This window comes from Monoraphidium neglectum, assembly GCF_000611645.1.
Source record: "Monoraphidium neglectum strain SAG 48.87 unplaced genomic scaffold scaffold00883, whole genome shotgun sequence".
In the NCBI taxonomy this organism is placed as follows: domain Eukaryota; kingdom Viridiplantae; phylum Chlorophyta; class Chlorophyceae; order Sphaeropleales; family Selenastraceae; genus Monoraphidium; species Monoraphidium neglectum.
The window spans coordinates 4,670-20,010 of NW_014012745.1; the positions used below are offsets into that span (position 1 = coordinate 4,670).

At 65.2% G+C, this 15,341-nt stretch overlaps 4 protein-coding genes across 4 annotated transcripts; 1 reads left to right on the forward strand and 3 right to left on the reverse strand.

Moving 5' to 3' along the window:
- Nucleotides 1-88: 88 nt before the first annotated feature.
- Nucleotides 89-594, reverse strand: MNEG_5776 (hypothetical protein; the record flags this gene model as incomplete). Its single annotated transcript, XM_014045746.1, has 2 exons — nt 89-145; nt 490-594. 2 exons carry the CDS (start codon nt 592-594, stop codon nt 89-91), a joined length of 162 nt encoding a protein of 53 aa, XP_013901200.1.
- Nucleotides 595-1,498: 904 nt separating this feature from the next.
- MNEG_5777 (ribonuclease Z) lies at nt 1,499-6,697 on the reverse strand (the record flags this gene model as incomplete). Its single annotated transcript, XM_014045747.1, has 8 exons — nt 1,499-1,918; nt 2,358-2,696; nt 2,867-3,231; nt 4,162-4,347; nt 5,350-5,457; nt 5,821-6,201; nt 6,349-6,421; nt 6,623-6,697. 8 exons carry the CDS (start codon nt 6,695-6,697, stop codon nt 1,499-1,501), a joined length of 1,947 nt encoding a protein of 648 aa, XP_013901201.1.
- Nucleotides 6,698-7,287: 590 nt separating this feature from the next.
- On the forward strand, nt 7,288-9,794 carry MNEG_5778 (hypothetical protein; the record flags this gene model as incomplete). The annotated part of the gene is made up of 7 exons (XM_014045748.1): nt 7,288-7,381; nt 7,455-7,558; nt 7,890-7,968; nt 8,383-8,511; nt 8,818-8,939; nt 9,213-9,367; nt 9,716-9,794. The coding sequence occupies 7 exons, from the start codon at nt 7,288-7,290 to the stop codon at nt 9,792-9,794; spliced, it is 762 nt and encodes a 253-aa protein (XP_013901202.1).
- A 771-nt stretch (nt 9,795-10,565) lies between these two features.
- Nucleotides 10,566-13,002, reverse strand: MNEG_5779 (Trp repressor binding protein; the record flags this gene model as incomplete). The annotated part of the gene is made up of 9 exons (XM_014045749.1): nt 10,566-10,607; nt 10,801-10,890; nt 11,134-11,211; nt 11,518-11,620; nt 11,784-11,809; nt 12,011-12,070; nt 12,280-12,375; nt 12,682-12,786; nt 12,985-13,002. 9 exons carry the CDS (start codon nt 13,000-13,002, stop codon nt 10,566-10,568), a joined length of 618 nt encoding a protein of 205 aa, XP_013901203.1.
- Between the last annotated feature and the right edge of the window lie 2,339 nt (nt 13,003-15,341).

Sequence of the window (15,341 nt, forward strand, 5' to 3'; positions counted from 1 at the left end):
GGGGGGGGGTCAGAGGTGGTGCGCTGATGTTGTGGTGCAAAGAGGATGGCGATTACTTCCTTCAAAGTTGGCGGTGTGCGGAGCAGCCTCAGCGGCAGGAGGCGCGGGCGCAGGAGCTCATCGCCGCTGCGCGCCGGCGTTCCCTCTTGGGCGCCATGGCAGGCGAAGGGCCGGGCGCCGGGGCTGTTTGCAGTCGCACCCCGCTTCCCAACCCTCTTCAGCTAGCCCACGCACCCACCTCCATCTGCATGCAGACATAGTACATATTAGTCCGGGCGGCGATCAACCATGCAGGGAGGGCGGCAGGGAAAAGGTTGGTTGCCGCGCTGACCCGGCAAGCTGGACGCTGGCTGCCGCGCGCAGGCACAGCCTCGAGCGATTTCCTTTCAAAGCATGGAACGCTGCCGACGCAGCGGCCGCAAGGCGGCGGACGGGCGCGGCGTGCAGCGGCTGAGGTGTTGCAACGTGCATGCGCGCGCTCGCATGCACCTGCAGCCGGATTGCCTCCGCAGCCTGCAGCTGCGCGGCCTGAGACATGGGGTCCTGCGCCATGGCCATGGGCGGCGCGTCAGCCGGCGCCGCCTGGTCTGCCATGCCCGCCCCTGCCGCCGCCACGGGTGCGCCCCTTGGTCTGGCTGAGCGAAGGTGGAGGAGTGAGGTGCGGCGTGTGGGCCAGGGGAGAGGGGCCGGCGCGCTTGCAAGGGGCGTGTCGATCACCCTGGGGGACGGGGCCGTCGGAAGCTGCGTCGGCTGCGTGATGCTGCGGCGCCGCAGCGGCAGCCGCGCGCCCGCTAGTGCAACGAAGCGTGGCTGCTGAGCAAGCGGCGGGGTCCATGTGTGCGTAGGTTCCTAGGCGCATCGCGCTGCGCTCGGTGTGCCCCTGGCAGCCGCATCCCTGGGGAGCAGCTGCGGGATGTGCACCTGCCACAGCCCTCTCATTGGGAGCGCAACCTGGCGCCAGCCGTGCTGCCCACCGAGAGCGTCCCCACCTGATAGCTTTCAAAATTCCGATTCCGAACAACTGCTGTGTGAAGCTGCGGCCCCGCCTTCAATGCCACCACGCGCGGGACGCCTGATGAGGGTCGTTGTGAGCGATCGGGCTGCTGTGAGCGCTTGTTGTGTTATTATCACTAGTCTCAATCGATACTGTGATGCTGGCCGTACGTGTTTTGTCACCGTGGGCAGCTGCGCGCTGGTGGAACCAGCTGCCCCGCGATGTCAGGACGAGCAAAGATGAAGGGCTGCAACGCAAAACCTCCCAGTAGATTTTGGATGGGTCGCCGAGGTCGGCCTCTCCAGTCTGGCCCACAAAGAGGCCAGGCCTTGCTCCTTGGATTGTTGCCGTGCTGCATGGCCATTGGTCCTTGAGCACTGTCCATCTCAGCGTATACTGAGCACTACAGCCATGACAGCCATGTGACAGTGGGACGCACGCCTGTCATACACTCCTGCCTGGCATTACCATACCGCGCAGCCGCCCAGCCCAGCCGGGATCATTTCAGGATTTCACTGCAAGCGGCCCCGCCTCGTCGCCGCCAACCCTGCCCTCAGGGCCCGTCTCCCCGAGCGCCGCTGCCACCAGCGGCGTCAGAGCTGGCAGCTGTGGCAGCAGCGCCAGAGGCACCACCATCCCGTCAAAGCCGAGCAGCGGGCGCTCCCGCCACCGCGCCGCGGCCGCGTCCAGGCCGGCGGGCAGCTTCGGGTATCTCTGGCTGAAGTGGGTCAGCAGCGTCCGGTACGCGCCCATGCGCCGCCCCGCATCAATGGCTTCGGCGCTGGTGCTGTGGCGCTTCCGCAGCGCGTGAGCCTCCAGGCCTGGCTCGAAGGTGGCCTCGTGTATCAGCAGGGTGGCGCCGGCACCGGCCCGCGCGAGGCGCTCACAGGGGCGAGTGTCGCCAGAGTACACCAGCTTCCAGCCCTGTCAGGAAAGGGGCGTGTGCGTGTGTTTGTGTGTTTGTGATTGTGTCAGTTTGCGTTTTTGGTCGGAGAGAGAGCGAGAGCGAGAACGAGGTATGCACTGTGTGTGTGTGTGTGCGTGTGCGTGCGTGCGTGTGTGTGTGTGTGTGTGTGTGTGTGTGTGTGTCTGAGTGTGTGTGTTACAGTGAGAGTACGTGCATGCAAGTGGGGGGCCAAAGGGCGGTTGCGGAATGGGTCTATGACTCCACGAGCTGCCAGGCCTGAACTAATAGACACACAATTGAGTATGTGACTGTAGGGACAGAGCGTTCAGGCAATAGGGGCGGGGCGAAACCAGGCTGTATCTTGCATCGCGGCAGATGCTGATTTGCCCAACAGGCAAAACCAGCACGCCTCAGAGGTGGGCTGCCGCCCAACAAGCAGCCAACGCTGCACCGCACCTGAGAGTGCTCCAGCACCAGCCCAAACGCGCCGTGGCAGTGGTCCACCGCGACAGAGGTCCACCCGCTGAACCCCAGCCGCCCGCCCATCACCGCCGCCGCCCCCGCCACCGCCCCCGCCCCCGCGACGGCGGCGCCGCTGAAGTGCTGCAGCGGCAGGAACTCGTACCGCCACGCGACGTGATGGGGCGCGAGCGCGGCCAGCCAGTCGCGCGCCTCGGCGGGGCCGACCACCAGTAGGGGCGGGCCCGAGGCGGGCCGCGCGGACAGGACCGCGGGCAGGCCCAGCATGTGGTCTGCATGGCGGTGGGACACCCAGACGCATGCCAGGGAGGCCGCCTGGGGAGGGAACGGGGCGATTTGTAGGGAGGAAAATTCAGAAATGGATGGTCATTGAGCGCGACGGCCGGCGCTGGGTGGTGCGCTGGGTGCTGCAGAGAGAGTGGGGCTGGGGACCAGATGCAGCTGGGGGACAGGCAGCGGCCGCATTCGAAGCAGCGAAAACCTACCAGCTGGGCGGCAGCAGACGCCCCTAGCAGCCGCACCACCTGGCCCCACGTGCCCTCGCCGCAATCCAGCAGCATCCAGCCCGCGTCATCACTCCTGAGCTGGCTGTGCTGCTGCTGCTGCTGCTGCTGCTGCTGCTGCTGCTGCTGCTGCTGCTGCAGTTGCTGCTGCCGCTGCTGTCGCCCCATGCCAGAGTTGCACACCCGCAGCAGGATGCCGCTTGGCCCGCGATACTTGGATGGCTCCGCCGAGCCCGTGCCCAGCAGCACGACTCCGCTCCCGCGCGCCGACGGCCACGCCAGCGCCGGGGGTGGCGGCTGCAGCTCCGAATCCCGGTCCGCCTCCACGCTGGCCGCCAGCTGCTCAGCTGCATGACCGCGCCCGGCGACGGCGTCGCGCTGAGGTTGCCCCGTGGCGTCCGCCACGGGCGTTGGCTGGGGTGCAGCCGTGGCAGCCAGGGCTTCCGCTCCTGGCATCTCGGCAGGTGGTGCAGCCTCTTCGGGCTCGCTTTTGCCTGGTGCCACGCCTGCTGCTCTGTCGTCCTCCGGCAATGCGGACGTGGCTCCTGTCGGCGGTTGCAAGGCCGGTGATGACAAGGCCGGCGGAGGCTCAGACGCCGGTCGCACTGCCGCTGCTGGTGGTTGGCTACGCGCGGCCTGCAAGCGGGCGCGCAGCTGTGCCGCGACGGCGCGGTTGCCGCCTGTGTCAGCATCGGGCGCCCTTTGCTGACTCTGCTCCGCGTGCCGCTGCGCCTGCTGCTGCTCTGGGTGCTGCTGCAGCCCGTGACCCCCGCCGCCGGCATCCAGTGGCAGCCGAAGGGGCGCCCTCGCAGCTGGCTTGGGCGGGGAGCCTGGCGGCGGCCGCGGCGGCGGGGGCGCTTGCCCTGGCTGCTCAAGAGCAAGGGGAAAGCCCCCTCCCCCATACCCCGCTTGCGGCGGACACTGGACGTTGAAGGCGCCCCAGCCTGCAGCCATCATGGGCACAGGCAATGGCCAGCTGACGGGGAGCTGCCCCTGCCAGCCCGCCCACATTTGCGGCGCCTGCCAACCCAGAGGCTGAGTGTGCCAGCCTGGAGCATCGCTCGGGGTCTGCCAGACGTGGCTGGCTGCTGCTTGCTGACCCGTGTGCTGCACAGAGTGCCATCGCAGATGCTGTTGCTGCTGCTGCTCCTGCAAATTATGCTGCTGCTGCAAGCGATGCTGTTGGTCAGGAGTCTGCTGACCCTGACCCTGCTGCTGCGCCCCCCGGTCATCCTGCACTGCCGCTGCGTCGCCACTCAAGAGCTCATCCAGCGCACCCTGCCCCAGCAGCGCTGGGCGCCGCGCATGCAGACGCTGCAGCGCGGCCTCCAGCTCGGGCCGCTCGTCCAGCAGCGCCCTCTGGACCTCGCACGCGTCGAGCGTCAGCGCCGATGACGGCAGCGTGACCTCATCGCACGCCGGCCCGGCCAGCTGGAGCAGCAGCTGCCCTTCTACGATCGCCCCTGGCGCGAGGCGCCGCACGATTGGCGGCGGCTCGTCGCAGGCTGCCTGCCAAGGGGACGGTCCCGGGGCCATTGCTGCAGGTGCAACTACGGCTGCTTGAACAGCCGGCTGCGTTTGGGGTTTGTCCGGTGCTGCGGCCTGAAGTTTTGGACCATCGCAGTTCCCGCCTCCGCCGCCTGTCTGGTGTGAACCCTTCTGATGTCCCCCATCCTGCCGGCCGCCACCCGCCTCGTCGCTGCCTCGTCCACCGCCGCCGCCGGGCTGCCGGGTTTCTGATGCGCTGCCGCCCGCCTCCTGCCGCGCCGCGTGTGGCAGGGGAAAGAGCCCGGGGCTGATCAGGGCCAGCCGCGCCGAGACCCTGGCTGCCGCGCGGAATCCGACGCCCTCCGCGCCGCCGCCGCCGGCGGCCGCCAGCACCTGCCTGCCCGGCAGCGACGCCGCCCACGCTTTGTACGCCGCGCCGCCCGCGACGCGCGGCGGCGCCAGGTGCAGCACGGCCTGGACGCGCGGCGCGGCGCGCCGCAGGGCGGCGACAGCCGCGTGGCGCTGGAGCGGTGGGAGCATCAGCTCGTGGGGGCAGCACAGAACGGCGATCAGCGCGCCGCCGCCACCGACGGCCGGCTGCCCAGTGATACTGTGGCTGCTGCCGCTTGCTGGCACCGTGACAAGGTGACAGATAAAGCCCAGCAGCTGCCCAGGTTGCTGCTGCTGCTGCTGCTGCTGCTGCTGCTGCTGCTGCTGCTGCTGCTGCTGTTGCTGTTGCTGCGTCGATGGGGCTGCCCCCTGTGTGCTTCGCCGCACCTCATCATGCTTGCTCGCCCGTGCCCCCGCCCCAGCCGCAGGCCCAGCCCCAGCCGCAGGCCCAGCCGCAACGCCCCCTGCTGCCAACACCCGCCGCCCCGCAGCTGCCGTTCCTGTCCCGGGTGCGGCGCCCCGCGAGCTGCGCCGCTGCAGAGCCTGGAGCGCAAGGGTCCTCGCCGATGAGCCGCCGCCGCGCCCACCAATGCGCCCGCCGCCGCCGCTGGAGCGCCCGCCGCGCGCAGACGCAAGGAAGATGGCGTCCAGGTCAGCAAAATCGGCGCTGGCCTTGGCGCGCTTGGCGCCCAGATCTGCGTGTGTGTCGCAGGGCGCGGCGCGCTTGCCCTTGCCGCCGCGCCCACCTCCTTCTCTGCCGCTGCCGCTGCCGCTGCCGCTGCCGCTGCCGCTGCCGCTGCTTGTACTCCTGCTGCTGCTGCTGCTACTGCTGCTACTGCTGCTATCGCTGTCGCTGTCACTGCTGGTGCTCGTACTGTGGCTACTGCTGCTGTTTTCACTGCCACTGCTTCCATCACTGCTGGACTTGCTATCGCTCTCCGCCGTAGTGACGTGGCCACGGCTGCTGCTACCGCCGGCATCCGAGCTGACACCGGCGCTGCCCTCGCCACTGTTGCCGCTGCCCCTGTGGTCTCCTGCCCTCTCGCTCTTGCCCTCACTTTTGCTATCGCTCTCGCTTTCGCTCTCGCTCTCGCCCACCCCCTCGGGTCTGCTCGGGCCGCCCTGATCGCCACCGTCAATTTCCCCTGCCAGGGCGGCCGTGGCGGTTGGCCGCTCCCTAGCCTCTCCGTCCGCGGCTGCTGCCAGCCAGGCGGGCGCCTCCCAGCCGGCCGAGGAGGCGCCGATGGCGCAGGCCTGCAGCCACGCGTCCTCATACACCTGTGGCGCCGCCGCCCCCGCCGCCGCCGCCGCCGCCGCCGCCTGCGCTGCGTCTGGGGGTGCTGTGACAGAAGGGCCGCCGCCTGCCGCCTCTGCCACAGCCACCGCGGGGTGCTGCCAACGTATGAAGCTCCTGAGGGCCTCCAGGCAGGCCTCGGTCCCTGCGGCACGGTCGGCGGCGCGCGGCGCCGCACAGGGGGTTCGGACGCCGCCCAGCCGCTTGGGATTGAGGTTGTCACAGACTTTCCCTGGCCCCGCCCAGACCCCGGCGGCGCGCGCCCCTCTGCCGCGGGCGGCAGGCTGCTTACCGGGCGGCCCCACCAGGCCCAGCCGGCCGTGGCCGTCCTGCTTCAGGCGCAGCAGCAGGCCGCCCAGGCCGCCCTGCAGCGGTGGTTGGCAGGAGTTGGCGCAGCGGGTGATCTGCCGGGGCGGCATGACTGCAGGGCCGGCCAAAGCAGAGCAATGCCGCACGTGTGTCCCCCAGAGTCCTTGGCCAAGGCGACCCGAGGCGCCCCGCCAGCTGCGCTACGGGGTGCCGCCGTTGCGAGCAGCTTTGGGGCTGGTCACCCGGGTGACGCCTACCAGCGCCGTGCTCTGCAGGCTGGTGACAAACGCCGCCTTGAGCTGCAGGCCTGGCCGGACCCTGTGCTCCAGCATGAGGCGAGCCAGGCCCTCGGGCAGGTTGAAGAGGTACTAGTCACAGGTGTCGCGGCAGAGGAGAAGCAGGGGCAGGGGGCGTGATCGAGCAGCTGCGAAGCTTAGGCCCTCTGCTGCAGCAGACAGAGCGCCGGCAGCCGTCGCAACTCCTGCATGCCGACGCGAGCACGACACATGTTCATTCCTTTCAATCTTCGCACTCTCAAGGCTTAGTGCAGTTCTCACTTGGGCCTGCACCCGCTGTTTTGCATCGCGCAAAGCCAGTAGCACAGCAGGGGCGACGCCATCGTGCGGCGCGGTCAGCAGCAGAATCGTGTAGCTGCTGCACGACATGATTATACATATGAGGTCTTCCTGTGTATGATACCAGTGTCTTGTTTTTAAGCTTTTCAAACTCCGGGACGCAGCAGACGTCCACTTGGGTTCCGCACCACACTCAACGCCTTCGAACACTGCAGATCTGAATTATACAACCTATTAACAGAATATTACTGCATCGAGTCGGCCCTTGCGTTTGCCAGCTGGGGGCCGCCGGGATGCAGGCCTCGCCAGCGCCGGGCCTAAGGCCCAATGGCCTTACCCAGCATCGTATGATGAAGCGCCCTTTCTTATCAAGCAGGCCTGGCAAGCAGCAGCAGCGCGGGCAGCCAGCGGGGGTCCTTGGCGGACGATCTCACCAGCCAGGTTGGTATGTTTGAGCGCATTGGGGGGCCAAAGGGATGCACGCGCTAACCTTGCATCGCTCCTGACTCTGCAGGCCTGGCCGGCCTGCCGCACGTGGCGACGCTGCCGCACCATCAGCACTTGCGGCGGCAAGATGAGCAGCAGCAGCACCAGCAGCAGCAGCGGCCGCGCGGCAAGGTGCGTGATTGGATCTGGTGGTCATGAATAAGCTTTGGGGAGGCCAGCAGGCACGAAAGTGGCTGCGTTTGCAGCAATATGCGTCGGTGACGGCTGCCACGTCGCCATAGAAGTGCATCAGCAGTTTTATGCAAAATCAGCAGCCACTGGAACGCTCTGCAAGGTGTCTGTCAGCACGACATTATGGCACCTGAGCACTGCCGGCCATCAAAAGGCAGCCATAAGCCCGGCGGGCCCCCGACTGCAGCGGCAGACGGTGCAGGGTGCTGCTGCCACTGCACGACGCGCGTTCGCCGTGCTTGCGCTGAGTGCTGCCGCCTGGCCCTGGCAGGTTGCCATGCGCGCCAAGAAGGACGACGATGAGGAGGACGACGAGCTGAAGAAGGACTGGAAGTTCGGGCGCAATGAGGGTGGGAGGAGCGCGGCCGCGGGACGCCGGCGGCGGCATGCAGCACCGCAGGGGGAGGGGGGGGGGGCGGCAGCGGCCAGCAGGGGCTGGGTGCTGAGGCAGGGAGCAGGGGTCAGGCGCGGGCAGGATGGGGCAGGCTCCGGCGCCATGAGACAGGCGCTCGCAGGGTTGCAGGCAGGAACTACTGTTTGTAAGACCTGCGGCAAAGAAAGGGGCGGCAGCTGCGCCACCCACTGAGGCAGAGGCACCGCCAGGGGGCGAGCGGAAACAGTTTCACGCGGACAGGCAAGGCGTGGTAGGGTGGGCGGCAGCGGGGGCAGCAGCGGCAGGGACAGCGGTGGCAGCAGCAACTCGGCACGCCTTGGGCCTTCGCACCTGACCCACGTTGGGCCCCTTCCCCCCCTCCCTGCCCCAGGCAACATGAGCTGGGGGTGGAAGCTGTGCTGCGCCATCCTGTACATGCTGCCGTGGGTCGACGTCACCGAGAAGACGGTGTACTTCATCGAGCGGTTCCCCGCCTTCCATTGGACAGAGTACTTCACGGGTGAGTGGTGGGGGGAGGGGGGGCGGACGGGCTGTTGTCATTGCTGTGGCAGGGCCTTTTGGCGCAGCCCTGCTGGGTCCAGCTGTGTCTTTGCATGCCGCTTGGGTACAGGGGCAGCTTACTGCCGTGAAACAGAGAAGTTTTTTGCAGGTAGTGTCGCACGTGTGCTCCCACACACCCCTACGCACACGCCACATACAATAGCACCTCCGCCACCGTGCACACGCACATAAACATACACATTCACACGTGCACACACACACACACACACACACACACACACACACATGCGTCCCATCCCCCTAGAGCCCTTTGAGCACTGGTTCTACATCCACGAGTGGGCGCCGCTGATCATCTTCTTCGGCACGTACCTGGGCATCGTGCGGAACAAGAAAATCGCCCACGTCGCGCGCTACCACATCATGATGGTGGGTGGAGGGGGCCAGGGAGGCAGGGATGGCTAGCTGACTACGCGTGAATGCGTGTGTGTGTGTGTGTGTGTGTGTCTGTGTCTGTGTCTGTGCAGGGGAGAGAAAGAGGGCGAGACACAGAGCACGCATCCACAGACAATGGGGGTTGGGCGCCTTTTCGACGGCTCCCAACTGCCCTCTGCTGGGAAATCGCTGCCTGCTTCGCCTCGCCGCGCCCGCCCACCACCTGTCCCCCTCCCCCCCTCAACAAATTCAACGCCCCTCCATCAGGGCATCATGCTGGACATTGTGGCGATGATCCTCATCGTGGTGGAGGAGAACCTGCCCTTCGGCATCCTGTGGTCCCCCTGGTCAGACCTCTTCTACGCCCTCATGTTCTGGTTCGTCTTCCTCCTGGTCATCTACTGCCTCTTCTTCTGCTTCATGTGAGGGCGCCGCGCGCGGGTTTTGGGGGGGGGGGACGCGGCCGGGCAGTGGCCAAGGGGCCGGATGCAGGGGCTAGCTGGACGCCAGCCGGCCGCTCTCGCTGTGTTGGGCTCGCGGATGGACGGCTTTGTTGATCAAAGCTGAGGTCTGTGGTGCAACCTTGTCTGCTAAGGACTCGGTCGTTGCAGCAGAGGCCCGATACGTGCGCATTGCAGCGCGGACACATGCGATCACGCGCGCGCTTGCGCAAACGCGCACAGGTGCGTGCATACTCGGTCACATGCAAACGTGTTGCCGGACAAACATTGACGCCCACATGCAAACATTCACAACAATCAAACTTGCAGGGGCTGGTACTGCGAGATCCCCCTCATATCCGAGGGTGTCTACATCCAGATCGAGCAGGCTGAGTCCATGGGCGCGTGAGGGGGCGGCGGCGGGCTCAGGGCAGAGAACGGCAGAGCCATGCGGCTGGCAGGCCGCCCCTGTGCACGAAAGTGCGGGTGCGTAAGACCCTGGTCGCTGGGTCATTGCCAAGGGCGCTGTGGGCCGGGCCTGGGACGGGCCCAGAGCTTCTTGGCGCCGCACTAAAAGCAGCGCCGCGCTCGCATCTGGGCGGCTGGTGGGTTGATTGCGGCACATCACGGGCAGCGGCTCTTTGCCGCAGTTTGTCCCCCCCGCAGCAGCAGCAGCCGCGGCCGCAGCAAGAACAGCAGCGAGCCGCGGCTTGACGACGGACTCAGCACAACTGCGGCGGCGGCGCACTCATCCCCATCTGACATCCGAAGGGTTGCATGGAACCGCCCCGCGTTGTTGCACTTCTATTTTCATGATGTCATTAGATCTATTTTACAGCAGACCGCGCCTGTGTGATGTGGTTCACACGTCTGTGTTACCCTCGTCCAAATCACCAGGGTGATCCTAATCCTCAGGCGCAAAGGAACGATGCGCAGCGCCAACCCAGTATCTGGCTGCCGAGCGGGTTGAGGCTCTTGCACGGTTTTGAACAGCGCACTGCACAGTATTGGACAGTGATGCAGCCGACCGCTGACCCTGGGACGCACAGTGTCAGCTAAACAAGCGCCGCACACGGGAGAAAGCGGTGCCTACTAAAATTTAGTAAATCCTCGGCTCGAGCAAATTGGACGCCTGACACCTCCGTATGCTGACATCGGCGAATACACGATCAGGTCAACTTCACGCCGTGAGCTTCTTGGTGACTTGCGCCAGCTGCTTGCCCTGAGCAACACGGACGCAGCAAGGTGGTGCACACCAGCAGTGTTGGGGCCAGACGTTGCGTCGGTGTGAGGCAGCTTGTGCGTGCAAACCTTGTTGACGTTGCGCGCCAAAGTCGTCCCTGGTATGTCCAGGAGGGGCGGCCGCACCACAAAGCACTCCCCTACCCCTGCCTCGGCCGCGCGCCCGCACGCACCTGGTGGGTCGCGAAGGCGAGCTCGATCTCCGAGGGCTGGCGGGAGCCGTCGGCGCCCGCCAGCGTGCTGGCACCCCAGGGGGCGCCGCCCTTTGTGGATGAGGGGCGAGGTGCGCGATTGAGGTGAGCACGCACGCACGCACGCACGCACACACATGCGTTGCTGGGACTGCAGTGACAAAAGGTGGAAGCTGCTGTCGAAGACGGCAAGCCGGAGGCATGCTAGCCGGCCACACAAGCACACAACTCAATAAGTTCACTGCAAGGTGCAGGCATACACGCTAGACTAGACGAATCCGCTAATGACTGCTGTCATGATGTAGCCAGTCATACCTTAACAGTGTTTGTGTCGAACATCGCGGCGCCAAAGCTGTACCCGGGCGGCACAAAGATCATCCCGTGGTGCGCCAGCTGTGGGGGTATGCAGGAGATCCACGGTGAGATGGCGTTTTGGAAGGCTGTGGTTTGGTGGTGCCTTCATACCAACAGGTTATGCACATGCAGGGGGTGCCTGTCCGGGACACCTGGCAGGCACGCCGTTCTGATGACAAAAACTAGGCAGCAGATCCTGCAAGCTTGAGCACGCGCTTGCACCATGAGAATGCAGCAGGCAAGCAACGATTTACAGCTGTAGCTGCCCTCCGCTGCACACGTGCAAGCCAGGCAGGCAGGCAGGCAGGCAGACAGGCAGGCACGCAGGCAGGCAGGCCTGCACACCTGTGTCACGGCCGTCATGATCGTGGTCTCGATCCCTCCCCCCTGGGTGGCCACAGACGTGAACAGCCCGGCAGGCTTGCCCACCAGCGCCCCATTCTGCCAGCTGCGGGGCGTGAGGCAGGGGGCGATTCATCAGGGAACGGATGGTGTGCGAGCGCTCAAGCGTTGGCGTCAAGTGGTGAGGTGCTCGGCCGACCTCGAGGCATTCTGCCGGTCATGTACCGCGTTCGGACACCCCTCCACCGCGCTGCGCGACGGCGACTCACTGGCTGCCAGTCGCATCAAAGAAGGCCTGGCGGGGCCCCAGCCGGTAGGGTGCAAATGGGCGGTGTGAGGAGTAAGCACAGCAACAGTGAGACAACTCCGTAGGGCGTTTCTACCACGTGGAGGCAGCTGCTGGGGTGCTGCGCACCATGCCTGCCATCCGCAGGCAAGCGGCCAACACCACAGCGCTCCGCCTTCCAAGCCACCATCATGGCCGGCGCGGCCGCACCTTCATCTGCGCGCACATGAGGCCAAACCTCGTGGGGAACCCAAACATGAAGGCGTCGGCCTGCAGGGGGGGCAAGAAAGCAGCAGGCCCACTGTGACAGTCCGAGCACCGCCGCCTGCAGTAGGCTCCTCACCTATCACCACCAATGCCCGACTGCGCCCGCTGATGAGCGCCGAAAGCAAAGACGCACCAGCAGTGGCGCGGCTGTTGGCGGAGGCAGGGTCGGGCCGTTGCGGGCCGCAAAGCAAGCGCGCGCGGCGGGCACGCACCTGGTTGATGATGTGGGGGTCGATGATGGGGACGTCCACTGGCTTGGGGGGTGCGTGCATCTTGCCCAGCACTTCGACCGGCAGGGTCTCCGCCACCTGGCACATGCATTTGCAGGTGCGGGCACATGCTTTCCAGGGGTGTTGCTTGTTTGGGCGCCGGGGCGGGCGTGACTCACGCCTGCAACCAACGGTTGCGTTGGGCTGGTGGGGTGGTCGGTGGCTGTGGCTGTCACCTCGCTACTTACGCCCGCGTGCAGATGTCTCGACGCAGACAATCCAACTCCGTTTGGCGGCTCCTGACTGCTGCTCGCTCCACCTCCCTGTGGTGTCAAAAATAAGCTTGTCCTCCAAAACCTTCGAGATGCTGTGTACTCCCCTTCGATTGACAGCAGGGATATTTACCTGGTACAGGACGCCTTCCATGCCCTCGACTGAGTCAATGCCCTCCTTGGCGGCGCGCGCCAGCGCTTGCACGTGGCCGTACATAGAGTAGTAGATAATGAACACCTGCTGGCATGGCAATGCGTGGTCAGTCACCGCCGGGCGGCGTCCTCAGCAATGCAGTTGGCAGGAGGCAGCAGCCTCCTGGTTGCCTGTCATCCGTAAACAGGGCTTCAGATGACTGACATGCAAGGCACTGGAACAGGTTACGCCAGAGCTGGAGTTACGGTACATGATCACTTCAAACCACCCAAGCCGCCGCACCTTTTTGTTTCCGGCCATCTGAGCGGTTTGGGCCAGCGGGTGACGGAGGCGAGTGAGGAGGCGAGGCAGGTTGAGGTTGCACACGGGAGCAGGGAGCGTGGCGCATGCAGGCAGTAGCAGGTTTGTGATCAGATGGTGGCTCTCTGTTGACCATGGTGGGAAGCGCAAGACACATTCCGCTTGGCCTGCAGCAGGGCTCCCGCAACCGACCGCTAAGGGGGCAGTGGCGATCTGATATGTCCAATCGAGGGATCAAACGGCGCACTATCGTAAGGAGGTGATTTAATCTTACGTTTTATGTGGTCTTGAGCGAGGGTTGCTGTTCCGCGAGGAGCTGGCCGCGGTGTGTCGAGGTTGGCGGTGTGTTTCGTGAGGTGCAGGCGCCGTGGCCTTTGCCCATGTTTTCTCGTTTGGGTTGCAGTATGAGCGAGGCACAGAGCCTGTGAAAGTGCAGCGCAAGTTGGCGGTCTGACCGTGCAACTGCGAGTGTGCCACGCCACACAGTCGTCACGCAACGCCCAGCCACTTACATACCAGGTTGAGAGACTGAGCAGACAGGACTGCTGAATGAAAATGCAAGATTGAATGTGTGTGAGTCCAGTGTGTGGATTCGGCACCGGGGTCTGCAACTGCATGTAGATCACGTACGCCAATGTGTTTCTAGCGGCTGGCAAAGCTGCGCACGCTGCTCAAAAAGTGGGTCAAGGCCTGGGTCGAGGCCGCGCGCAAATAGGCCGCTGCCACCTTCTGCACCCGTGCTGTTGCCGATTCGCAGCCGCGGCGGTCCAACTGCCTGCTAGTCCCCAAAGCAGCACGAGCGCCACGGCAGAGCGCGCCCCGCTGCAGTTGGCTGCGCTGTCGTCGTGGCACATTTCTTTTGGGGGAGAGGCTGATACACTGCCGGCAGCCGGCAGGATCTCATACTTGAGTGCATGGCAAATCAGGCTCTCTACGGTCAAGACACTGCGGGTGTGTTCATTGGGGCCGAGCTCGCCGACCATATGGCCGGCGGACGGAACCATCGCATGCTCGGCTGCAAGCTCGGCGCGACCCCCAGTGCCGCTTTCAATCAGCAGTGCGGCCATGGTGGCGCGGAGGAGGGCCTCGCAGGGCAGCTCACGGCCGAGCAGGAAGGGCGTGGTAGGAAGGGCAGGAACATCATGTTCACATCATATTATCCCTAGCCATGCCGCGAAACTTTCCACCATTGCGCACATAACGAGTCTTTCCACTCGTGTCGCACGACGGACGACTGCTGTCAAGATTATGCCGGAACCACCGAACCACTGCAACTCGATAGCTTACAATAATAGGTACGCTATGTATTACCGTATCAAGCGTCAGCTGTGCTCGGGTGCGGCTCACGGGACAACAAGAAACTAACCAAAAGCGATATTACGGTAAGTGACCGTACTGATGGGCCCGGCGCGACAAATGAAGCTCTTGTTCATATATCCATCACAAGCCCGCAAGCCCAATCCAGATCACGGGGCGTAATCAGCGTGATCCGGCAACGCTCGCGCTCGGATAGTGCCATGATCACGTGGGCAGCGGGCGCGCTATTAGGTACGCAATGGCAGCGGGCGCTGGTGCCCCTGGCTTCAAGCGGCCGGCTGGCATTCCGCAACGCACTGTGTGCGGCCAACAGTGTGCAGCCACATGTAGGAGCTGCCTTGCAGGCACGCGCGCCGAACGGTGTGCGGCTGACCCACACCGAGAGGACCGTGTCAGCTGCAGATAGGTGCGCAATGACACAAAGCCACGGGTCTGTCACCGCACGATGCCAGCTCGCATCTTGGCCAGGGGCAACGCGATTGCGGGGCAGTGCCGCCGGCAGGGCAGTGCCGCAACCGGACATCATCAACGCAGCCGCATAATCAATTGCGCCAAACAGCCCGCAGTACCACGCCACATGACATCTCCCACATTGATCTGGCCAAGGAATGCCCCCCGCCTCCCACCCGACCAGCATCCCCTTGCGCACGGGGCGGCCACGCCTGGTGATCCTCGGCACGGGCTGGGCCGCGGCGCGGTTGGCTCGCGACATCGACCCAAAGTTGTATGACATCACAGTAAGTTGATTCATGTGTGTGTGTGTGTGTGTTTGTGCTGGGGGGCATGAGGTGGGAGAGCGCGAGGTGGCAGGGATGCCGCAAGGCCTGGGGTTGCAAGCGAGGGGGTGGGGCACAAATTGTCACACCTGCAGCCAACGCGGCGCGAAGGACCACGGCGGGCGCACAGAACATGGTGAGACGATTGAGAGCGGCTGCCCAAGGTTTGGCCCCTGCATGTGGCGCGGCTTCCCACTCAAGCCGCAGCGTCGCCGCTCGTTTTTCCTCGACAATGCCCCCCGCCGC